The 24,843-nt window shown below is 35.3% G+C and overlaps 3 protein-coding genes across 7 annotated transcripts in view; all 3 read left to right on the top strand.

Moving 5' to 3' along the window:
- The window catches only part of LOC102604939 (histone-lysine N-methyltransferase ATX2-like), a 45,707-nt gene extending 35,202 nt beyond the window's left edge, over positions 1–10,505 (top strand). For 2 of the 5 annotated variants that reach the window (XR_001472004.1, XR_368704.2), the window contains 3 exons: positions 3,787–4,030; positions 4,989–5,080; positions 10,223–10,505. The gene's annotated coding sequence lies outside the window, so the exon portion shown is untranslated. The remainder of the gene's footprint in view (positions 1–3,786; positions 4,031–4,988; positions 5,081–10,222) is intronic. The other 3 variants (XR_368705.2, XR_368703.2, XR_001472003.1) reach the window with 2 other exon arrangements.
- Positions 10,506–11,854: 1,349 nt separating this feature from the next.
- Positions 11,855–15,535, top strand: LOC102579939 (probable polygalacturonase At1g80170). The gene is made up of 9 exons (XM_015304046.1): positions 11,855–12,181; positions 12,763–12,891; positions 12,977–13,147; positions 13,644–13,664; positions 13,760–13,967; positions 14,278–14,359; positions 14,578–14,686; positions 14,771–14,887; positions 15,008–15,535. The coding sequence occupies exons 1-9, from the start codon at positions 11,924–11,926 to the stop codon at positions 15,287–15,289; spliced, it is 1,377 nt and encodes a 458-aa protein (XP_015159532.1). The 5' UTR covers positions 11,855–11,923; the 3' UTR covers positions 15,290–15,535.
- A 3,215-nt stretch (positions 15,536–18,750) lies between these two features.
- On the top strand, positions 18,751–24,393 carry LOC102604600 (eukaryotic translation initiation factor 3 subunit H-like). The gene is made up of 12 exons (XM_006364630.2): positions 18,751–18,893; positions 18,989–19,071; positions 20,733–20,849; positions 20,938–21,041; positions 21,540–21,606; positions 22,387–22,520; positions 22,637–22,685; positions 23,106–23,177; positions 23,262–23,363; positions 23,444–23,511; positions 23,705–23,857; positions 24,005–24,393. Exons 1-12 carry the CDS (start codon positions 18,884–18,886, stop codon positions 24,060–24,062), a joined length of 1,017 nt encoding a protein of 338 aa, XP_006364692.1. The 5' UTR covers positions 18,751–18,883; the 3' UTR covers positions 24,063–24,393.
- Positions 24,394–24,843: the final 450 nt, after the last annotated feature.

Here is a 24,843-nt window from a genome sequence, read left to right as displayed (position 1 = left end):
GTAAAAATTGAAGAAAAAGATACTATGCAAATACTAAATAAAGGGAAGATGAGAAGGGGAGACTAGCCCCTGCCTCAACCACATAAAAGTACGATAAACCTTGACATACCTTCTTATTTAGGGTCATGTCCTAAGTAAGCTGAAGAGTCATATCCCATCTAAGCACCTTCTCGGTGCTTCTTTGGTCTACCTCTACCTCTCCAAAAATCTGTTATAGCTAACCTCTCACACCTCCTTACTGATACATCCATGCACCTTCTCTTCACATGCATGAATCATCTTAACCTTGTTTTCTCTTCACATGCATGAACCATTGCTCCCTAAGACCCTAAAGCCAACAACTTCTCCTAAGCTCCTACTGCAAGGTGATGAGTGAAGATGTTGATCATATTCTATTTCACTATAGCCTAACGATGATACTGTGGTGGGATATGTTTAGTTAGTTTGGTATGTCTTGGGTGATGCCAAGATTTGTGAAAGATTGTTGTTTGTTGGTGGAAGGCTTGAAGAAGCAGGAGAAAGGATGTGGATCATTTGGAGAGAGTAATAGGAGGGTTATTGTAGGGGTGGAAATGAATTTTGGGCAGTTGAGGAGTAGTTTCCGATCCCTTATTTATTTTTGGGACACCAATGTAGTCCCGAGATCTATAGAGGATTGAGGGCTTGATGTAGAGAACCTTATCTTCTTGTAGGTTATTTACTTTTTAGTATACTTCTTGTATACGACTGATTTTGGCCTTTTGATTTATGAAATGAAAATTGTTTACCTGATAAGAACATAAAAAGCTCTTGAGCTTTTGCATTAGTAAAGCCTCCCCATTTAATCCTTAGCCGGTCTTATAAAACCCTCTTTTTCGTCCCTCGCTTGATATTCAAATGCATAACTACGAGCTTATGTTGGGGTGCAAGATTCTTTTTGGGATAACCTTGCAGTCCTTGCATAAACCTCTTATCACCCTTCGTTAGGAGTAGGTAATCAATCTCAGCTTTAGCCACCGCACTATGGTAGGTCTCTCAATACGCCTCCCTCTTTTGGAAGCTCGAGTTGGCTATGATCAAATCGGAGCACTACGGTAGGTCTCCAAGTACTCCTCCCTCTTCTGGGAGCTCGAGTTAGCTATGATCAATTCGGAACTCCTCCTTCGTTTCTATCCCCAAAGCCAAAACCGCCCATGCACATCATCATAACTCCTTGAAGTGGTCCCTGTCTGACCATTAAAATCTCCTCTGAGAAATAGCTTCTCAATGTGTTGGAAACCTTTCACAAACTCGTCCAACTCCTCCCACAAGCACTTTTTGACCTCTTCGGCCCAACCCACTTGTGGTATGGACTACGGATGCACTAATTATGTAGAAAGTCATTCCTCCCACAACTAGTGACCATTATCCCATCATTCACCCGCTTAAGCTCTTATCACTTGCTCCTGAGCTCCCTATCTACTAAAATTCCACTCCTCGAGCTTCTTGAGTACCACAACTTAAACCCGTCTACATCCTTAGCCTTGGTTCCCACCCATATGAGTCGATCAGTGGTTGAATTCAGAATCTTAAAATAAATGAGGAAACTGATTTTAAAAGGGAAGATGAAATTTAAATTTAAATGCAGCAAAGCAAGGATAGATAGCTCCTTTATGTTGTCCCGACTCAATGCAAGGTAGAAGGTTCCCGGAGAAAAATCTTCCGGTCAGATCTGTTCAAGCTCCATCCAGATCTTGTGGGATCTCTTTGCTTGTCATTGTTTGAAGTGCACTTCACCCATGAAGAATAACTCCTAATTTCATACTTGCTTCTTTGCTTTAAGTGACGAAATGATGACTTTTAATAACATTGTGTGACACACACACTTAAGCACAACGGGGAGGGTGGGAGGGGGTGCGTGCAGGCCCGTGCTGCTTGTGAGGTGACATAGGCATGGGCACACTAGTCATTTGGAGAGGACGAGGCCACAGGGTTATGGGACATAGCTAAAAAGCAGCCCATGACAAGTCTCATGCCACAACTCTTTTCATTATTTACGCCGTGCGTTAATTGCCAAAACGAAAAGCACATGAGATAATAGGTCCTTATGTCTTAAGCCTCTAGAACTACCAAAGAATCCAGACGGGTACTACAGACTTGATTCACATGATCCAATCTCCATTAATCACCAAGTCCCGATCTCAATTGTAATGAGGTCACTCCCACTTTGTGTGGTTAAATGCCTTCTCGTGATCATACCTGCACAAGATTATTCACTCTCCTTTCTTCATTTTAGCATCAGTCTCATCATCTGCAATTAAAGCTACTTCTAAAATTTGTCTACCTTCCACAATTGCGGTTGACACTATCTCATCTAGCACCTTCTATAATCTGTTAAACCCACCTTAGATATTATCTTATAAATGTTTTTCATTAGACTAATAGGTCTATAGTCCTTGATGTTCATTGATTAATTCCTGTGGCACAACGACTGTGAAGATGTGCTGAAGCTTATTTCAAACTTCCCGATTTTTTGAAATGCATCATATGAAATCACCTCTCTTGATCTTGCTTCAGCATTTCTGGAAGAAAGTTAAGGTGAACCCATGCAGTCTAGGGCCTTGTATACTGCACAACTCTCAAGCGCCCCTCACTCTCCTCTTCCCTTATGACCGTCAACGTCTTTCGTGTTTCTTCTCTTATTTGGTTGAACACCCTTACAAACTTTTATCTCCAGCTCGAATCCTTACTTACAAATGTTGATAAAATACTATGATCATCTGTGTTAGACTAGAAAAGTTTCTATGGTTAAGTAAAAGTAAGAAAAGAAGATGAAATATTTGCCTGAGAAACTTTAAGAAGTCCCATTCTTGATGAAAATGATGAAAAGGACATCTGTTATACCACTATGTCATTAATATTGTGCTACGTGAAAAATTAATGAAGTACATAACTATTTTAATTTAATTCTGCTAGTATAAGAGAAATGAAGTTAGTGGGAACAAATTTGTTGGGGCATCCCTTGTAGCAGGTAAGCAGCCTTCCAAGAAATTTACTAGTAGTATTGAAAACACTATTCCTTTGCATGAAGAAAATCTTCTGTTCAATGAAGAAAATCAGTGAAGTGTTAGGTATAGAAAGACCTCCGAAGTGTTGGGATGACATCCAACCATTTCAGCTGAAAACTGGAATTGGTGGACTAGATTCTCTTGGTATTTGTTTTGGTTAATAGTCAAATTCATTTAGTTTTCTTTTGTTCTGGTAGGTGGTTCCTTTAGTTTTATTTCAAAATTTAGACAAACTTTGTTGTTTTGTTTCATTTTAACTTAACCACAATAAACACAATGCATATTTGCATCATTCTACCTTCTTGAACCCATTGAAACCTGCTACTTAGCTTGCTCGGACATAGAGAGATTCCTTTCTAGTTCTACACTCTATCTGGTTGACCGTGTTATTTTATTTTCTTATTTTATGCAATTTTTGGTTTTCGGATGACATGATTAACTTCTTCCTTTCAGCCAATACTCTACAATCATTATTCTAAGTGTTTTTTCAATTAGCTTAAACCACAATCACGATGCTTCAAAACTGATGAGTTTCAGATGCTAATTCATCTACTTAGGAACTAGGAACTTAGGAGGTACACTTGGAAACAGCTGATTTGAGTCGAAATGCTTATATTGACTGTCAGTAGATGTGTTTTTTAGTGCGCAATGTTTGCAGTATATGGCTTTGATATAAAGTTCTTTCCCCATAGTTCTGTTATTTTGTCGATCTGGACTGCCACACTTGCATGTAAGCCTGACCATTTCCTTGATCGAGCAGACCTATCTTCAGAAGCTGGATTTGTTGTATATCAAAGTCTATATCTTCTTGGTGTCAACTTTAGATGGAGCCGGACTGAGAGGTTGAAGAATAGGACGATAAATTATAGTGATACAACAAGGCCACAAAGATCATGAAATACTGATCAATGCTTATGATTGGTTCATCAAAAACTTACTTGAAAGAGGTTTCAAATTGTGCAATTTCTGTTTTTTCATGAAGTGCATAAAGTAAAAAAGCACAGGTGATCTTATGTATCCTAGATATAACTTCACTAGGCATGTTTTGGACATCTAATGTAAATGTTGAAGGAGTATCTTGACAAAGTGAATGATTTAATTGAGTTTTCCACTTAGTTTCATCACTATTGCTTTTATGTAGTCTGTTGATGTTGCCAATGATTTTTATCTTTATTCCAACTCCCCCTCAAAATTTATGCTTCTTCTTTGCTTCATTAGTTTGGTAGATGTTATGAACATGAGATTCGTTGCTTGGTTTACTATGATTCCGCTCTTCAGTTGGCCTAATCACGGAGTTCAGTATTACAGAACTTAACATGAATTACTCTTACATTGCTATTATTCATTAATTCTCAGTAGCATGTGCTGCAAGATTTCAACTACTCAGTTTCCCTTTATTACTTCCCAACACTGAGGAGAAATTTAAAGTTACAGTTCCAAAAAGAAAATTCAGTTTCAAAAATCAGTGAGAAGAAATTTAAAGTTAGTTCTGTCCTTCTCATCTCTCTAATGAAAGTTAGTTGGAATTTTTATATTCAGTTTCAAATCACTGAGAAGAAATTTTGAAGTTAGTTCTGCCCTTCTCATCTCTCTATTGGAAAATAATTGGAATCTTTATATTCAATTTCAAATGGTAGGAAGTAATGCATTTCTGAGCATGTTCCCTTTTATGACTTCTCAGTTATGTTCAACTATGGTCAAATCTTTTCATGTGTGCAATTTTTATTTTCTCCTAAAGCTCAATCTTGTTAAAGTAATTTTATTTTCTGGGTCACTTCTCTAGTTACTAAAAGATGTATTAGTTACTGTATAAGTAAGTTTTTAACTTGATTCCCATTGTTATTATCCGCAATAATTTTTTAGTGGCTGCATTCCCTGTTATCTAAATCTTAACTTGGTTTTTGATTTGCTCTCTTCACATATTTATATCTTTATCTTTATCTGATTGGGATCAAACTCCAGATGCAGCGTCAAGAACATCCATGTTTAAAGCTACAGGGTGAATCTGAACCAAATGACTAGCCTGGGTGCTTCGGATTTGTTCATATGCTCAGGTGAATTACCACACTATTGCATAATGTATTCATCTACTGAGCTCTTGTTGAAATTTAGTTTTGATAAATTATGTAAATCCATTACACATGCATGTAATATTGAAAGTGTCTGTAAGCTATGTTGCTCGGACTCTTCAAAAATGTCAATGAGTGCGTACTGGATTCTCCAAAAGTAATGTATTTTTAGAGAATCCGACACGGGTGCAGCGTCAAAAGTGAAGAGTCCACACAACTTAGTTTATAAGTACCTTATTTAATCAACGACAATAACTAAGTCTCAGTCCTAAAAAAGTTGGAGTCGTCTGTATGAATCCTCATTGACTATATTTCTCCGTTTAAGGTCAACTCATGTCATCTAAATAAAAATAGAAGTGAAAAATAAATTAAATATAAATAAATTAATAATATTATTAGAAGTTCTTTGTATTGGAGTATAAGTTTATGATAAGGTTAAAGTACTGCTAGATAAGTGAAAGGTTCAATATTAACTTACTAACAAAGACTAAACCGATGTAATATATGTTACTTATCTGAATCAAAATTCTTCCATTGTGTCATATCTTTAGCCAAGTAGTGTTGATTCCAAGAAATTGTACGTCTTTTGAAACAACTTTTCTATGTAATTTTAGGTCAACCTCATCCCTTTCAATACCTACACTCACCATAGTTCACACCTAAGGGCTGGTGCATCGATAGGTTGACACATGATATGACCAAGCCATCTCGTTTTACCCTCAATGCGTGCTATTTCCTCTTTCTAAATCTAACAAATGTGGTCATTTTTTTTGTTTTATCTAATCTTGTATGACCACACATCCATCTTAGCATCCACATATTTGCAGCACTCATCTTGTGGATAGGTGGAGCAACCCAAAAATCACCCCGTATAACATTGTTGATTTTATAATTGTTCGGTAGAATTCACTTTTCACTTTGGTAGGCATCCAAGTGACACTTTGATAGCAATTTTTTATTTGTCCATCTAGTTTTAATTTTTTGATAACCATCTTGATCTATCATTCTATTCTGTCGAAATGACGAGTCTAGATATCTAAGTTGTTTGTACTTTGCTACTACAATCCTGTCTTGTCTGATCTGAATTTCGTTCTTCTCATTTACTCATTATGACTGAACTTGCAGTGTATGTAATCTTAAAGTAGCTTATTTGATCTAATGAAAAGGAAATGTCTATAAGTGTCTCACATTAGAAATGTTACTAAATACATTGAAAAGAATAAAATAGGGAGATAGCGGTGTAAGACAATTTTTTCAGGCATTCACTTGGGGGGCGTTTGGTAACGGGTTAGGAGAAATATTATACATGTATTATATCCTGCGTAAGTAATACCATGTCTGGTAGTTGGTTAGGATTGTGTATAGAATTTATGTGATGTTTAGTTTGCAATTTAGGAACCTGCATAAGTACATGTATAAGTTATGGGCGAATCTATGTGTAATTTTATGCACGATAGAAGATGGAATTATTAATACATGAATAACTAAACCTTGCTTATACATAAGTTTTCTCATAACTAATTCATTTATCACTTATACCTGTATAAGCCTAGCCAGCTACCAAATGACCCCCTAATTTTTTTCCTTGTCTTGTTTGTACATGGCATTAAAACTTTGGTGAAAATTCACTTTATGTACATTTATCAGAAATGTCGGCAAGAATCTTGCCACCGTGCAATTTTTCGTTGATTGTGAGTGATTCTTGAGGTGCATTGTGTTTTGTGACCACACCTTCTCAATTAGCATGAACCAGAGGCTCGAGGTACACATAGTCATGCCTGCATTTTATGTAGCACCGTTTGACTTGGCACAATGTTTAAGAAAAAAGGGAAGACTTTTGAAACTTGTGGTCTGAAACAATCCTTAGATGTTTGTGTGGTTGAAAATCATTTCATTAAGGGTAAAAAGATTATTTTAAAGTTAAATTGTTTCTAATTATAGTAAGTTGACATTCTTTATGGACGGACTAAAAAGGAAAGGGTGCCACATAAAATGGGAAGGAGGGAGTATCAAGACGCAAATCACATGATTACAACAACTCCTATTTATAGTTGTACTCTATCGTACATAATAATCCTTTTCCATACGGGACAATATATACATTAGTATTCTAACCCCTCAGCCCTTTAAACTGGTGCATATAAGTCATATTTACCAAATTTGTTATAAATGTAACTAATACGTGGATTAGTGAGAGACTTGACTTGATGAAATTATCTACAAGCTAATTATTTGACGTCACAAACTTTGTAACATCTATGAGAATATCATCTTTTATATGATGAAGTGATAGTCCATTCAATTTGCGTAGTGCTCTCATGGAACACCGGATTTGACACTCTCTGAATGACAACTTGATTATCATTCACAAGTTCCATCTGGCTGATTTTCAGTTCCCTTGGCAACTTTTTAATCCAAACTAGCTCACATGTTGCCTTAGCCATTGCTTGATATTCTACTTTTGCATTAGATCGAGCAACCACGCTTTATTTCTTGATTTTCTAAGTCACCAAATTACCTCCTACTAAAACACAATATCTTGACGTAGAAGGTCTATTAGAAGTTGAAGTTGCCAAATCAACACTTGTGTATCCAATGATTTGTTCATGATTTCGATCCTCGAATAATAGTCCTTTGCACGGGGCTGATTGTAAGTACTAAAGAATGCAAACAACTGCAACTTGATGACTATCACTAGGAGAATCTATAAATTGGCATACAACACTCACGAGAAATGAAATATGTGAGGTCTAATTGTTGTGAGATAATTCAACTTAACTATAGTCGCCAATATCTTATAGGATCCCTTAAATGATGGAAACTTGAACTCCGGGTCCAAATGAGTGTTAATGGGTCTACACGCCATTAATGTCTCCTCAAGAATTTCTAAAACATACTTCATTGTAAAATAACTATACTTGATCTAGACTGTGTGGCCTCAATACCCGGAAAAAACTTTGTTATGCCTAAATCCTTAGTTTGGAAGTGTTGAAAGAGATGTTGCTTCATATTACACTAATGAAGAATAACAAAAGTCCTATATGGTTAATGAGATAGATGGATTTCTTATAATGCTTGGACAATCCTCCTCCCTTTGAGCGAGATTATATAGTGTGAATTAAGCCTAAGACCTAATTTTATATGGTATTAGAGTAGGATCCGTCTTACCCAATGTTGGAACTCCAAAATTAAATTTTCCCACGCAACATATGCTAAGCACGGGGTGTGAGGTTGGATGTTGAAGAATGACAAAAGTCCCACATTAGTGGTTAATGAGATGAGTGAATTCCTTATAAGGTTTGTGCAATCCTCCTCCCTTTGAGCTAACTTTTGGGGTGTGAGTTAGGCCTAAGGCCTAAATTTACATATACTCTTAAGTAATTGCCCCATAGATCCTAGAGGGGGGAGTAAGAGCCAGAAAAAATGGTGGAATATGATACCCTCTTGTATATGGTGGACTATTTGGAGAGAAAGAAACAAGAGGTGTATGGAAAATACTGCAGAATCAGTATAAAAGATCAAATGGTGTTGTATGAAAGTATGGAAAAATAAAGTGCCAACTAAAGTGCGGTGTTTCTCATGGCTAGTGGCTAGAAGGGCATGCTTAACTCATGAGAAGCTGCAAAGAAGAGGCTTTGAAATAGCTTCCTGGTGTTCACTGTGTAATGAGACAAATGAGACTAATAGCCATCTATTCCTCCATTGCAAAGTCACTGCTCAATTATGGGCCATTTTTCTTAGCAGAACACACACAAACTGGACAATGCCAGAACACACTGCAGACCTTCTTAGTTGCTGGGTGAGAAGAGGGGGGAGTAAGAGCCAGAAGAAATGGTGGAACATGATACCCTCTTGTATATGGTGGACTATTTGGAGAGAAAGAAACAAGAGGTGTATGGAAAATACTGCAGAATCAGTACAAAAGATCAAATGGCGTTGTATGAAGACCTTCTGTTTTTGGTGTAATGAGGAGGGTATAGAGGATGCTGGACAGATTTTAAATTTTTTCTCTTCTTTATAAGTTTAGTAGCAATTTCTTGAGTTGGTCTTTTTTGGGTCACTGATGTAAATCTTTTTGATGGTTGCCAGCATACCTTCATTGCTGAGGAATACAACTTTACTTTATCAAAAAAAAAAATAATAAAAAAAAATTGCCCCATAGATCCTATATCTAAACATTTAACCACCAAATAAATACACAAATTGGGAGTCGAAGGTGGATAAAACACAGTGTGGTCAACTTCACTATGAGTCATGCTAAACTCATGAATAATTATGCTGAACTTACCAAACCTGGCTCGTGGAGAATGTTTGAGACCTTAAAATGATGTGTGCAATCGGATATGCAAAACCACTACTAGACTCCTCTGAGCAACAAAATCAATGTGGTCGCTCCATATAAACCTCAAAATTGCACTATAGAACGGATATAGAAATTGTGACTCTTTTTCTTTTCTTTCATGGAAAGAATTGAGTAGATGAATATAGACATACATTTGGTGAAAAACACAACATACCTAGTGTGGGCTATGGTACCACAAGTAAGGTCTCGAGAGGATAGATGCTCACAGGTGTTGACCTACTTTTGTGGAGTTGAGATGTTTCTAATAGATCCTCGGTTCAAAAACACATAATGAAAATTCAAAATCATCTCAAAACAAAATAAACAGACCTTTTTCAACTTCATTTTGTGAGCCTCAAACAATAGACATTTCCTGTTGGGGTGGGGGTGAGGAGCCTGAATTAAAAACTCTCTAGAGCTTGAGTTTTTTTTTTCTCGTCTTCGGTATCTGTTCCAATATTTCTTCTGCTTTTTATATGGGTTCTTGATGCACCCCTTGCTTCCTGCATTTGGATTGCTTTTATGGATTTTATCGCCTTATTTATATTCTCCATCATCATCCTCTTGAAGACTACATATATCAGCCAACTATTTGCTCTGCCATCGAAATTGAGGATTGCAATTGAATCTGATATATATATCCACATAACTTTGAGTTTGTGAAAACCTCCAATCTCTGGTCGTCACGTAAAATGCATTTTCTTTCTGCTTTTAGGACCTCAAGTGCATAATCTATTTGTCTCACTCCATGCAAACCTTGTATTTGACAAAGTTAACTTTTTCAGTTTGCACGGCGACTCGAAGAACACTAAGAGGAAAGATGAAGAATTTGCTCATGGAGTTAACATCATTCAAGTGTTCCAGGATAGCATACAATTTGTATTCCATCTATTTGAGAATGTTGATTCTGTAACTAGATTACACATAAATGTGATTCGAGAAAAGTGTGTTAGTATCCCACATTGGGAGACGTATTATGTGTATCTAAAAGGATTCAAGCATATAACACATTGTCTTCGTTTTTTAGTCTCAATAAAAGGATCCAAGCATAGCACATTGTCTTTGTTACTTGCTCTCAACCTACTTTTCTTATTATCTTATTTCTCACAGTAAGAATATCAGTGGATCATGTTTATGTAAAAAATTAATTTCATATTCAAAATGATGATTTGAATCAACTCGAGAAGATTGTATGAAAAGAATGGTGTTGTTGTTATTGTGTTGTCTGGTGACTGGCAAATACAATAATGTTTTCTCCAAGTTAGTTCTTAGTTTGATAATTGTAACTAAAGTAGCATACTTAGTTAACCCAGAATATTTGATAGCTAAAATATCAGTTGTTAACCCAGAATATTTGATAGCTAAAATATCAGTTGTTAACCCAGAATATTTGATAGCTAAAATATCAGTTGTTAACCCAGAATATTTGATAGCTAAAATATCAGTTGTTAACCCAGAATATTTGATAGCTAAAATATCAGTTGTTAACCCAGAATATTTGATAGCTAAAATATCAGTTGTTAACCCAGAATATTTGATAGCTAAAATATCAGTTGTTAACCCAGAATATTTGATAGCTAAAATATCAGTTTATTCGTAGTAGAGAGATAATGCCTTTTCTAATACTTGGTCTAGTCAAATATATTAATTTTTAGTTTAAAATTTTAAGATTGCAGGTCTGAATTCACGATTTTAACTCTCAAAATTCAAATTTGCCACATAAATGTAATGAAATATTAGTTTTGCATGAGAATACATTGTATATCTTTCTCTTCACGTTTAAGTTTGTTCCTCCACTCACTTTCTTATGTTTCATTTTGGAGTTGGTTCAATAATTTCAACTATCACCACCTCCCACTTATTGTACACATAGGTCATCTATGAAGTTATAGTTAATGTGCATGGAATTTATCGTCTAGTCGTTGGTATTTTGTGTTTTCACTGAAAATTCAATTTTACCAAATTCATTTCGAAAACAATGGAGGAATCGTTAAAGCATTCATATAGGTCGAATCAATGAAATAAAATAGTTATCTCTCGATGATCCAATAGTTTAGTATATTTTTACATTATCATTAGTGCAAAGAATATAAACCATATGTAATATATCAGAACTTTTTGAAATTAAGTGGACCTTTGAACTCTGACAACTTTCTGGACAAATAGTTAAAATAAAACTCATGAGAATTAAGCATTTTGACTAATAATGAATCACAAAGTGGATTTATGTATTCTGAGAAGTAAAGCAAAGATCTCAACAAAAAAAAAAAGTTTAATCTTACACTTAAAGTAGGGATATGTAGAAAAATTGCAACAGCTTTTATCTACTTACAAGCCAAGCAATATAATACCTCCACTAAATCCTCCAATTTTCACCACTAAATACACCTCATATAAATATTAATACTATGGTTTTCACTTGATTTATCCAAAATCATAGGCAAAGAAACAAAAAATAAACACAAAACACTAAGAATTAAGCCATCATGGTTAAGACAAATACAAAAATAATCTTCATTTTGTTTTTTGTTTTCCTATTGGAGTCTCTTGGAAGTGCACATGATGGTGGGAAGATAAATATTCTTGAAGAAGAAATTTTGTCAGATTTTGATGACATATTTTATAATGAAGATGAAGATGAAGATGAAATATTTGATGTATGGAGAAATGGTAGAGGCAATAAAAATCTTGTTAATGTAGATACTTGTGGTGCAGTTGGTGATGGAACTTCAGATGACACTAAGGTGATGAATTGATATGTTTTTAGCTTTTGGTAAAAATGATTTATGGTAATTATATGCGCTAACGATATAAAGACTTTTTACGTTATCAGTATATTTTAACATGTTATACATATAGTAGGTATTAGGTAATACATGTCTTATTTTCAAGATTACTAATATAGCTTACTTTGATCGGTGATTATTTGTAGTCATGCGGTTTATGGTACCGAGTTCATATGGACTTAGTATTTCGGTGTGGAGTATAAATTTACGTGTAATTTTTTTTCTTCTAAAATTGCAATAAATAGTAAATAACTTTAGTTTGTAATGTTGTATATTGCAAATGCCAAAATTAATAGTTAATATAATTTTAATCTTGAGAACATTGCTCATTGTATAATCAACTGCTATACAAATGGAAAATATAGTGTGTATACGACTCTAATATATAATTTATGCAATTGTGGTCTATAGTGCTCAGATCCTTAATAAATAATACATTTTTGATGGATTCGAACATGAGTGTGAACATTTTTTTGGAGGATCCGAGCAATATAAGTTACACCTTTTTTCACTTTCTAAAATTGGTATTATTATTTCAGGCATTTGAAGATGCATGGAAAGAAGCTTGTTCAAAACGAAGATCAGTTTTTATGGTCCCTTCAGGACGCACTTATCTAGTAAATGCAACCAAGTTCAATGGACCTTGTGCTAACGGATTGATCATCCAGGTTACTATCCGATTAATTTCACATATGATCACTGAATTTTATTTACTATAACAGTAATTAAAGTCACAAAAGTATGTTATAACAGATTGATGGAACCATAGTAGCACCAAGTGATCCAGAAAATTGGGATCCAAAGAGTCCAAAAGCTTGGCTTGTGTTTTCCAATTTGACAGGAGTTACATTTCAAGGAAATGGAATTATTGATGGATCAGGCAGCAAATGGTGGGAAGCATCATGCAAGAAGAACAAGTCCAATGTAACATAACATAACACATTATTTCCTTTTAACTTTTTACGCGGGTTCTGCATGTTCAACTGAACTCATTGATTTCTGTATAACTATGTATACACAGAATGTCAAAAAGGGACGACATAGGAATGATAATAGAACGTGAACGATAGTTGTCTCAAAGAACTTACAATCTTCTTGGAATCCATGTAGACTTAGTAAAAGGTCTATATAGGCGATACAAATTAGTTGGGAATACGTTTTAGTTATGTTAGTACATTTATTTTGTTTTTTTGCATACTATTGGCACGAGTTGAGCTACAATGAAGCAACATAGTCAATGATGATTCATATACAGACTCCAACTTATTTGGAATTGAGACGTAGTTGTTATATACATATAATATGATCACACTCATTTGGAATTCAATGACTCTAGCTCCTAGATTCGCCTATTTGATATACAACTATTTTTTGGTGATGTTCTAACTTTGTAATTTTTTTTTGTTGTTGTTGATAACAGGCTTGCAAATCAGCACCAAGAGTAAGTACATTATTGTTATATTCTTTACTCTTTCTTTTATTATTACTCTTAACCTCTTAATCAACTTATAATGAGAAATTAACTTCAAATTTCAGGCATTAACCATAGATTTAAGCTCAGGTATAAGGGTGAAAGGACTTACATTCCAGAATAGCCAACAGATGCATTTTGTAATTTCGCGATCAAATTCTGTACGCGTAAATGGTGTTAAGGTTTCTTCTCCTGGAGATAGTCCTAATACTGATGGAATTCATATAAGTGAATCAACAAATGTTGTACTCCAAGACTGCAAAATTGGGACAGGTGACTCTTTCTCTATATGCTATGTTGCTCGATCTATTCAAAAATATTGTCAATGTGTGTCAGATCGTTCAAAAGTGGTGCATTTTTGGAGGATCCGGCATGAATGTTGCAACATTTTTGAAGAGTCCGAGTAACATAACCTATATGTCATGTTATTTATGTTCATTTTTCTTTATTGCTACTTTTGCAATTTTAAAAGTTTTACTAATATGATTTACTTGCATTGTGTAATGGAGATTCTCAATTTTCATGATGTGTGTTTTATGGTAAAAAAATGAATATGATTAACTTGTTTTTGATGTATATGTAGGTGATGATTGTATATCAATTGTAAATGCTAGTTCCAATATCAAGATGAAGAATATCTACTGTGGTCCTGGCCATGGAATCAGGTAGTCTATTAATACACGTGTTCGCGTATTCATCTATTTTGAACAATCTCAATAAAACATGTTCTCAAAAATGATTTTCCGCTGCTGAACATTGATTTGCTTGTGGACAAGACCATTGTGAAATAATGTATTGTTATATTCGAAAACGCCTTGGTGTGATTCATCCTAAGTAGTATGTTTTCTATACTGATTTTGCTACATGATTAATCCTTGTCTAGCATTGGGAGCCTTGGTAAAGACGAATCCATCGGTGTAGTGAACAGAGTAGTTCTGGATACAGCATACCTCAAAGGTACCACAAATGGCCTCAGAATCAAAACATGGCAGGTAATTTCACAAAAATAATGTTGTGTCTTATTCATATTGTATTTAGATTGAAAAAAACTGATGTGAAGGTGTTAATGTTCATAGGGAGGATCAGGTTATGTTCGAACAGTTCGATTTCAAAATGTACAAATGGAAGATGTTTCGAACCCAATCATTATAGATCAATTCTATTGCGACTCTCAAAAGCCTTGTCAAAATCAGGTACTCCCTCTGTTTCAACGTGTTTGTCTTACTTTCCTTTTGAGTCTATTTCAAAAAGAATGTCTCTCAACTTGAAAGAGAAGTATGACAAAATGTGTGTTGTTTATTTGGACATTACAGACATCTGCAGTAGAGATAAGTGAAGTACTCTATCGTAACGTTAGTGGAACAACAAAGAGCAAAAAGGCGATGAAATTCGCGTGTAGTGACACTGTGCCTTGTAGCCATATTACTCTGGACAATGTTAACTTAGAGGCAAGAGATGGCACTGCTGAAGTATACTGTAACTCAGCCACGGGAATTATAGCTGGTTATGTTCATCCAGAAGCAGAGTGTCTTAACTCAAATGACAAGAAAATTGAGCAGGAAATTGAAGAATGTAATGTTCATGATGAACTATGATTTAGGTTCATTTGTCTTCAATCTATAATGAATATTGAAGCATATATTTTGATGGTTACAAAGCAAATAGTATTGTAAGTATTCATTTCTGTTATCTCAGATTTTGAGATTCCTAGCTTAGATATAAGCTAGATAAATATTGTATTTTTTTTTAACTAAGGATGCCTTTGAGGCAAATGTTTTTATGTAATATATATATACTTCTACTTATTGGAGTTATTATGTTTGTATTAAAGTTTATTGATTGAGAAGTTCTATATGTAACACCTCGCTTTTTGAAAGAACTAGAAAGAGCTAGAATTAGAAAGAGTTGTTTAAAAAAAAATCTGGAAAATTTAAGTATGTTCAGTTTGAGTTTTTTGTCAACTTCAAACGACCATAACTCCTAGCTCAGGATGATTTAGGAGTGTTTCCACATATTGTAGGAAAGATCTTGGAATAATCTTTCCAACGCCACTGAGTTTGTGCGATTCCGAGTTCGTATGAGTGAGATATGCCCATTTGAAGTTGGGCTGTTCAAATAAGGAAAGTCTAGCCCGGATTTTAGAAGGGCATTATGGTCTTTTCCATACCCCATGACTTAATTTCGTTTTTGGTAATTAATTGGGGTCTAAACTGATAGGATTCAGTTTATGCTTTTACAATATTGAGTTAGGGTTTTAGAGAAGAGAAAAAGAAGAGGAGAAGGAGCAAAAATCGTCAAGATCTTCAAGAATCGCTTGTGGATTTCGTCAAGGGGTGATCCCTACGAGGTATGTGAGTTCACACAACGTTGGGTTCGTTCACCCACGCGCCAAACATGTTTAATTCAGCATGAATTCGTCCTAAAAGTTGAAAGTTTGAATGTTCTTGAATTTACTTCCGTTTTTGAATTGGGCTGAATTGAGGTCTAATATCATGAGGGTAATATTTTATCATGGTGTCGGATCCTAAGATCTTTACGTCGAGTTTTAGAGTTGTTTTGAGTTAGGTTCTTGGGTACATATGCTGGGTATCTGAATCTAAAGAGAACTTGAGAAAAATAATCGAGTTTAGGTGAATTGAGACTGGAAAACGAAGAAGAAAAAAGTCCGGCGAATCTGGGCAGTGGGGCCGTGCGGACCTGCTCCTCAGATTTGGGAAAAGTTTCTTCGCGTCGCGGAGCAGTCACGGACCGTTTAGCCTCAAAATTTTATTTCGCGATCAAATAATTAAATGTATCTCCGCGTCGCGGACCTACTTTCAGACAATGATTTCTTGATCTTTTCTCATGTTTAGCTATCTAAAAACACTCCTAAACATCATGAGATCTTTCCTATCACAAATCATAATCCTTGAATCCATAATTCAATTCAAGTAAAATTAACATTCAAGTCAAGAGAAGTTAAGAGTCAAGTCAAGAGAAGTTCATAGAGTCTTCCAAAAGTCTATTTCAAATGTTTTAACTTTGTTTTAAGACTTGAGTTTTGAGCTGAGTAAAGAGTAAAGTTTGAAGTTCATTTCTTCAAAAGAGTATATATCGGGACTATGTATTCCTAAAGAGTAAAATGTTTTCACATTTAAAGAAGAAAGGAAACCTTGATTTCCAAAAGAGCCTTTGAGCTAGTTTTTAGTTAAAGAGTAAATGTTTTCACATTTGAGCAAGAAAGGGAACATCGATTCCAAGAGAGCTTTTAAGCTAACTTTTGAGTAATTATCTCAAACCAAAGAAAGAAGTTATGTTTTTAAACATATGAGCTGAGTATTTTGGGAGTAGTATTGAGCACCGATATGGGGACGAGTTTGAGTTCAGATAACTCACGTCTCCATAAACCATGTAGCCATCATGGGTAGTAAATGATCATACTTTTTAGATGACTCCTTAAGTGCTTTTAGCATAGACTAGTGGATCCACTTAGTTAAGGTATTTTATCTGACGACAAAGTATAGGACAATTCTGGCAGCGTGGGCAAGACGATGTATTACCACTTAGGCTCATAGTGGTGGTTGTCGGTTAGAGAAACTCCTATAGAAACTATATTACTTTATTATATGATTAAAGTTGAGTTTGTTATTGCATTTTCTTTAACGAACTAAGTTGTTTTCTACTGTTTTAAAGGCTTTCTGTATATTGCATGTGTTTTATTGCTTTTTATTGAGTTAAGTTGTTCATGAGTTGAGTAAAGCCAAGGTAAGTGTTTTTTCAGTTCCTTTCAAGCTTATGTCTTGTTTTAGATTTCCCATCGCATACTCATACATTTAATGCACTGATGTCATTTGGCTTGCATCTTTTAATGATACAGACACAGGTAACCAGTATCAGCATCCAGCGCATCGTTGATTCTAGTTGAGCTCCAGAGTTTGTTAGTGAGCCTCCTTTCTTCCGGAGGATCCCTTTTTATTACTTTTCAGTATTTAGTTCATTGGGATGTCGTGGGTCTTGTCCCGACATCCATCTCAGTTATTAGAGGTTTTATAGATAGACAGTCAGTAGTTCAGTTGTCTTTATATTATTATTTCATATGTTAAGACTTGAGTTGCCATTTTGGCCAAGTTGAATGTTTGACCTTTAAACGTTCTAAGTTATTTTATTAAACAAGTTAAGTAGAAGCGCATTTGATCATTGTAATAATGCTTAGAGTCTTCCCCTGAGTAAGTAAGTCAGGCCAAAGGTTCGCTTGGGGCCATCAATGGTTTTCGAGTGCAATCCCGCCCAGGGTGTAGGCTCGGGGCGTGACACTGTAATTGACCATTCTATGTTTATTTGTCATTTTTTCGTGTACTCAATGAATAAAACTCATTTGACTTTAAGACGGTCAAGATTGACACTAATGACTTAATGGTAAGGGGATGTCCCGCCCCGAACCATTTCCATTCCTTGTCAAAAAGAAAACAAAAGGCGACATAGTTGTGAACTTCAGGTACATATGACTGAATTTTAGATATATTTTCTTGAACTTTAGGTACATATTATTGAAGTTTAACCATTGTTACTTGGAGTTTAAACATATATGGTTGAGGTCAAATATGATACATATTTAGTCATTTCTCATAAACTTCCGCTACATATGGATGAAGTATAGACATTTATTCTAGAAGTTCATAAGAATAAACTTTTACATAGAAGTAACAACTTATTATATCAAATCTCAACAATGAAACATACGATTCAAGCCTAAATCTACTCTTGATAAGCTCAGATTTGAAATACAAGTTCTAAATATTATAAAAAAACAAAATTCAATCGTCGATTTGTCAAAACAATAACAAATCTAACAAAATCATTTAACGACAATGCCACAATATTTTCAAGTTTTCTCAATAACACCACTTCATTTAAAATTAACTTTTCATAAAAGGGACAACACAACACATATGTTTGTTAGTTTTTGCCAAAATAGCTACAAATTAAATAATTTTTATAATTAAGTACTACAAATTAAATAGTGTGTTTTACCCAATCCAATCCTTATATGGCTAGAAGTGGGCTGGCCCATTAATAATAATTGCCTCTTTCGTCTCGTCTCCTCACTTTATTCCTCCAGCAATTAGGGTTTTGGATTTTGCTTCTTGTAGAATTGCTCCGAAGTCGAGAAGCTTCGGATTCAGTCAATTTTCTGCTCAATTTCTATCATCATGGCAAATCGTACGTACAATTTTCCTTTTTTGATTCTTTACGAGGAATTTTTTTGGGTACAATATGTGTAGTTAGCGATTAACCTGTTCAATTTATTGATGCAGCTACAGGAAGGTCGTTTTTGCAAGTGGCAGCTACAGAGGAGGCTGTTGCGCCGCCACTCAGAGTTGTTCAGATTGAAGGACTGGTACTACGCACTACTATCTATCTATCTATCTATCTCTTTTTTGTTTTTAATATCTGTGCTGTCCGGGTCACCTTACATGTGATTCCTGGGGTATGGGGTGCCTGCTACTTTCCGTTGTGCTAATGGGTAACTCTGTCCACCAAGGTTTGGACAGATGTGAAAAGATCAGTTTGTGTTTTTCTTTGTGGGAATTGAACCTGATACGTGATAGTTCCCAGCACACTTTATTGACCTGTAGGTTTCACCTATAGGTGTACTATCTCTTTTTTTTTAAAAAAATAATTTGTTTTTGTTTATGTGTATTTAGTTTGTGGAATCATAGATTAAGAAGTTGAGAGTTCAATTGAAGCTCAAGAGCTACCTAGTTAGGTTCAGTGATAATCCCAGAAATCCAACTCAAAAGTAGAAACAAAAGGAAAAGAACTGAGTGATCTCTTACCCTAAAGGGAGTGGCTTGCAGTCTTCTTGACAGCTAAGTTTCTAATCCCAGAACAAAGAATAATAGGTGAATTGCTTACCTCTGCCTAAACTTTTGGTGGGTGGAGTTGTTGTTTTCTCCCTGATGGGAGGTAGCATGTACCCTGTGCGTTAGCTTGCTCTTACTAATTTCACTGATGCTAACTGAATCTAGCTACCATAACTTCCTGCTAATTGCCTAACTATAACTGCGTATTAGCTCTTGTATTCCCCAACCTTTGTCTTTGATATGTTGACCTTCCTCCTGTTCTTTCCTCCATATTTTTTTAGATTCTTTTTTCTAGTTATTTATGCATCTATACCATCCTTATTGTTTACCCTTTGTCAACGAGAATGACCATTTGTCAAGAATACTTTTCGTCTAAACCATGAGTTGTGCAATCAATCCTCAATGTCAATTGCTGCATTACCTTTAACCTTGGTGGTCTCCTACAAAATAATGTAGATAATATCTTTGCAAGGATCAAACAAATTATGCCCCGCATGCATACATTGCACCCACATAGTTGATAGAATAGTATGGAGCAAGATTGTGGGGATTAGCTTGCTGCACCTACTTGGCCATACTTGTCTGATATCGATTGTTTCTAACAGCATCATTGTGAAAGTTCGTTAGTAGCCTAGTAGAGGTTCAGTAGTATCCCGGGCATGCAAAATTCTTCCCTCTACTGATGTTAGCTTCTGCATCTTCTTCTATTGAGAGAGGTGGAACATCAAATCTTTTCCTTTTGATTTAAGTGGACATGCTATTTTGGACAAACCACAAGGCATAGTAGGACATGTAAAAAGGGATCAAAGGAGTAATATTAATATATACCCTTAACATTGTATACAATGTTCCAAGAGATGTGACATTGCACAGGAATGGGTGGGAAAAAAGTGATTTGTTCTATCTTCTTAGAGTAATAAAATGTATCTGCATCCCCTGTAAATGATATATTACCCTTCTTAGATTTCATTAGCTCCCTCAATATGGCTTAGCGACCATTCTTTTGCTTGTGGTTAACTCCCTGATTAAATAGGTGTTTTTGTTCTCAGGAGTTAACCATGTTTTTGTGTATGTAATTTGCATCTCCTTGATGCCTTTCTAATACAACATCTTACTTCATCATAAAAAACAATGTATCTGCATCCATTGACTGCCTTTTCATGTGTAGTTTCCTGAAGTTAACTCTGTGCTACAGGTTATTTTGAAAATAATAAAGCATTGCCAGGAGTTTTCACCGGCTTTGGTCACTGGGCAACTCCTTGGATTGGATGTTGGGAGTGTTCTTGAAGTCACTAACTGTTTTCCCTTTCCGGTATGGTGAAGTCTGGTATTTCTTGCTTCTTCTTTATACAGTTTCGAAATTATTTTAACCAACTCTTTTTCACATCTATTTTACTCAGGTTCGCGAGGAAGATGAGGAGATTGAAGCCGAGGGTGCTAATTATCAACTTGAAATGATGCGATGCCTGAGGGAGGTTAATGTTGACAACAACACCGTGGGTTGGTAAGGGAGCTTTTTGACTATTAAGACATCATTTGTCTTTGTGCTAGTTCTCTATTATACTCATTGCTAACCTTCTATTCAGGAAAACATTCTTTCTTTGGGCTGGTGGTACTGTGTGATTTACATTTTCTTTCATCACTGTTTAATTTATATTTAAGTATAAACTTATCCTTTTTTCTTAAAATGCTTAGAATATGTATATCTTTAACCTAACGTCTAGAAGTGGACAATGTACAACATTTGATGGCCTGATTGCATTTCTGCAGTCTAAATTACAGTGTTTCAAGGCAGTGAAGAGAAAGTTATTATCAAAAAAGGGAGTAACAAAACTGTCATACATGTTAACATTAAAAAAACTGTCTTATGCATTACACAGTAGTGAGAAAGACATGTAAAGCTTGCTCTATTTACCTTTCTTTCCTACATTATTGTCATCTTAACGTTTACTTCATTGCTAATTTGTTCATAATATGGATCTCATTGGTGGTTATTTTCCAGGTATCAATCAACTTTGTTTGGTTCTTATCAGACAGTGGAACTGATAGAGACCTTCATGAATTACCAGGTATCCATCTCCTTGTCCATCTGTCATTGTTGGATTCTGAACTTTCAGTTCCTGCAGCGACCATAGATATATCACACTTATCCTGCAAGTCATTTTCAGTTTAGAAAATGTCATGTTGCAACCCCCTTTCTGCTGGCCCTAGGAAGAAAAGGGAGAAATGATGAAATTAACTACACGGTAGAACTGTTTCCTGTAGTGATGCTAAATGAGCCCAAGGCATTCCAAACTGTGTTACCATTTTAGTTTAAAGTTCAAATACCAGTGCTCTATGCCTGGTAGACCAGTGCATCATGCAAAATGACCCACCACCTTAACAGGTACTGAAGGAGTAAATGACTTTTGGGGATAATGGAGGTGTCTGGTTCCCTAGCAGGGAAAGCTCCAACAGACAAGGATATGGAGTCCTTATTAAAAGTAGCATGAGAAATGTAATCCATGTAGGAATTTGAGGGGTTAAACTGCTGCTCAAAGTCAACTCTGATCAATTGCTTGAGTCAAACATCCATGAAAAAGATCTTAAAGTCAAATGCCACTAGCTGTTGTCAATTCTTGCCTAGGTTATGTGTTATCCTTTGCAGGGGAAAACCTACTAGCATTCCTCATTTGTTGATTTTTTGAAATATGAAACACTTGGTACTGTAAATAAAGTAGTTTTCTTTCTGATATATTTCTTAATCTTTTTCTTAAGATGTTGGCTTGATTAGGTGCTTCTATATTTTTCATTAGTTATTGATGTGAACAATTCATTGTACTTAGACTTTATGATGTTTGTGATTGCAGGAGAATATAAAACGTTGTGTCTGCATAATTTATGATCCTTCTAGATCCAACCAAGGTGTCTTAGCTTTGAAAGCCTTGAAGCTTTCTGATTCTTTCATGGAACTCTACAAGAGTAACAACTTTACTGGAGAGAAGTATGTTTATTCTTGAGTTGCTCCTTTTTTTACTTTCCCTCTCAAGATAGTTGTTCGTACTAGTTTAAACAAAATTAAACGCATTTTAATTTCTGATATTTGTTTTTTGGTTTTAGGCTGAGAGAAAAGAATCTTTCATGGGTTGACATCTTTGAAGAGATACCAGTATGCTTCTAACCTTCTGTATTCTGTTTTCTCTTTTGTCTTTGGCACTTGCGTCATCATATGTAGATTCTTTTTCGAGTGACGATCTCTGCTTCATAACCTGTTACCATTTTGCATGTCAGAGAGTTGTATTTATTTGGAGATCAGTTGTTTGAGAAAATAGAAATATAGTTCTGATACATTAGCCTTTTTTCCCTAGGGAACCCTTTTTCTTTTTTCCTTTTCTGTGGTCTTGAAAATAATTCTTCCTCCTTTAAGGTTAGATTTGACACATACATTGCTACCACACATTTTCTTGGTTTGAACATTATTTTGAGTAATACCATTATCATGTAGTGATCCTACCTGCCTGCTGTTAGTAAAGGTACATAGTTCATAGGTCAGTAATTCAGCAGAAGTTAATTTTGTTTATTTTGACAGATAAAAGTTTCGAATTCTGCACTCATTAGTGCCTTTATGACTGAATTGGAACCCGATACACCTGTAACTCAGGTAATGTAACTTAAGTTTGGCAGAATACTGAATATTTATATATGTTGCCAAACTGTAATACTGACAATTTTTTTTCCTTGTCAGTGTGATTATGAACGCCTACAATTATCAACCAATCCATATTTGGAGAGGAATGTGGAATTTTTGATTGAATGCATGGATGACTTGTCAATGGAACAGCAAAAGGTTTGTCTTTCCTCTTCCTGGGTCAATCTTTCCTTTTATTGTGTTGTGATTGTTTACTAAATCTAATACTTTATTTGCAGTTCCAATTCTATTACCGGAATCTTTCTCGTCAACAAGCTCAGCAGCAAGCTTGGCTTCAAAAGAGGAGGTATCTTTTTTTATTTTGGCATATTCGAGTAGTTGGTCACTTATTTAGATCCCCTCAGATGCTTTTAGTCACCTTGCGGTGAAGCTTGAATCTTTTGCTGAGCTAATATTCTGGTGAACTTTGTAGATTATAATTCTTTATGATTAGAGGTGCTTCATTGTTCACATTTTGTTCTGGCCTCTGTTTTTTACAGGACTGAGAACATGGCACGTAAAGCTGCAGGAGAAGAGCTACTGCCAGAAGAGGATCCCTCTAATCCTGTCTTTAAGCCACTCCCAGAGCCTTCACGGTTGGATAGCTTTCTCATAACTAATCAAATTTCAAATTACTGCAACCAGATTAATGGGTAAGTTGTGGTCTTGTTTGCTTACTGTTTGCCATTATCTTTGAGTCTTGACACATGATGGCTGAATGTTCTTTCTGTTCCCAGTTTTTTTCTGGCCTGTAATATTTCGTTTCTTCTGATATGAATTTGTTTGTATGTTGATTGCAGAGTTGCGGGACAAAGCCTCAGTAGACTACATCTGATGAAGGCTTTGCACGAGAACTGAGCAAGTTTTGAGTTGGCAATTTGTACCTTAGATTTGATTTTTGTGCCTTTTTTTTAAATTACTGATGTGAGAGGGAAAGAGAATGACCTTTATCTCTGTAGGCGTCTTATTCTTTCTGTAGTTTTACTTTTATATTCTTCTGTGATTGGCAATCAAGTGTAGCCTGCCTGGAATTATATATGTGAAGATTTACATCTAGTCCACAAAGAAGGAATAGGGATCTATGTATCGATGACCTTATCATTTTTGATCGATTGTCTGGATATGGAAGATTAAAAATCTCTCAATTACCCTCATTGTTGCTATGAATTAAAAAGATTGCTTCATCTCATATATTGAACTGTTTGTGCACTCGTAGAAACTTCCGTACCCAACAGTTTTCCTTGGGACACTAGCTTGGTTGGTCAAGCTTTTAAAATCCGTTCTTTTTCGAAAAGTACTTTTGTGGAGAAGTCATTTATTTTTGACTAATCAAATTTAAAATTACTGTTCGATCAGAAATTTGAGGTGAGAAAAGAAGCTTGTTCTATTTATTTGTTTGTGTGTATTACCACGTTATAACTGTATTCTAAATTGTGATGTCTTGGCAGTAGGTTGAATATATATATCACATAGAAAAGACAGACTTGTACATATTATAATAGTCCATGGATGAATATGACACCCAAATCTCAAAGTTTTGTTCTGCTAACAGCCAAGAGAATATAAAATCTACACTCTTGGTGTCGTCAGAAAAAAATCAGTGAAAAGACGCTCTGATGATAGTTCAAACAGAGATTTC

The sequence above is a fragment of the Solanum tuberosum genome, unplaced genomic scaffold (genome assembly GCF_000226075.1).
Source record: "Solanum tuberosum cultivar DM 1-3 516 R44 unplaced genomic scaffold, SolTub_3.0 scf00496, whole genome shotgun sequence".
Taxonomy (NCBI): Eukaryota; Viridiplantae; Streptophyta; class Magnoliopsida; order Solanales; family Solanaceae; genus Solanum; species Solanum tuberosum.
The sequence above is the reverse complement of the archived record's forward strand: the minus strand, read 5'-3'. Positions and strand labels throughout refer to the sequence as shown.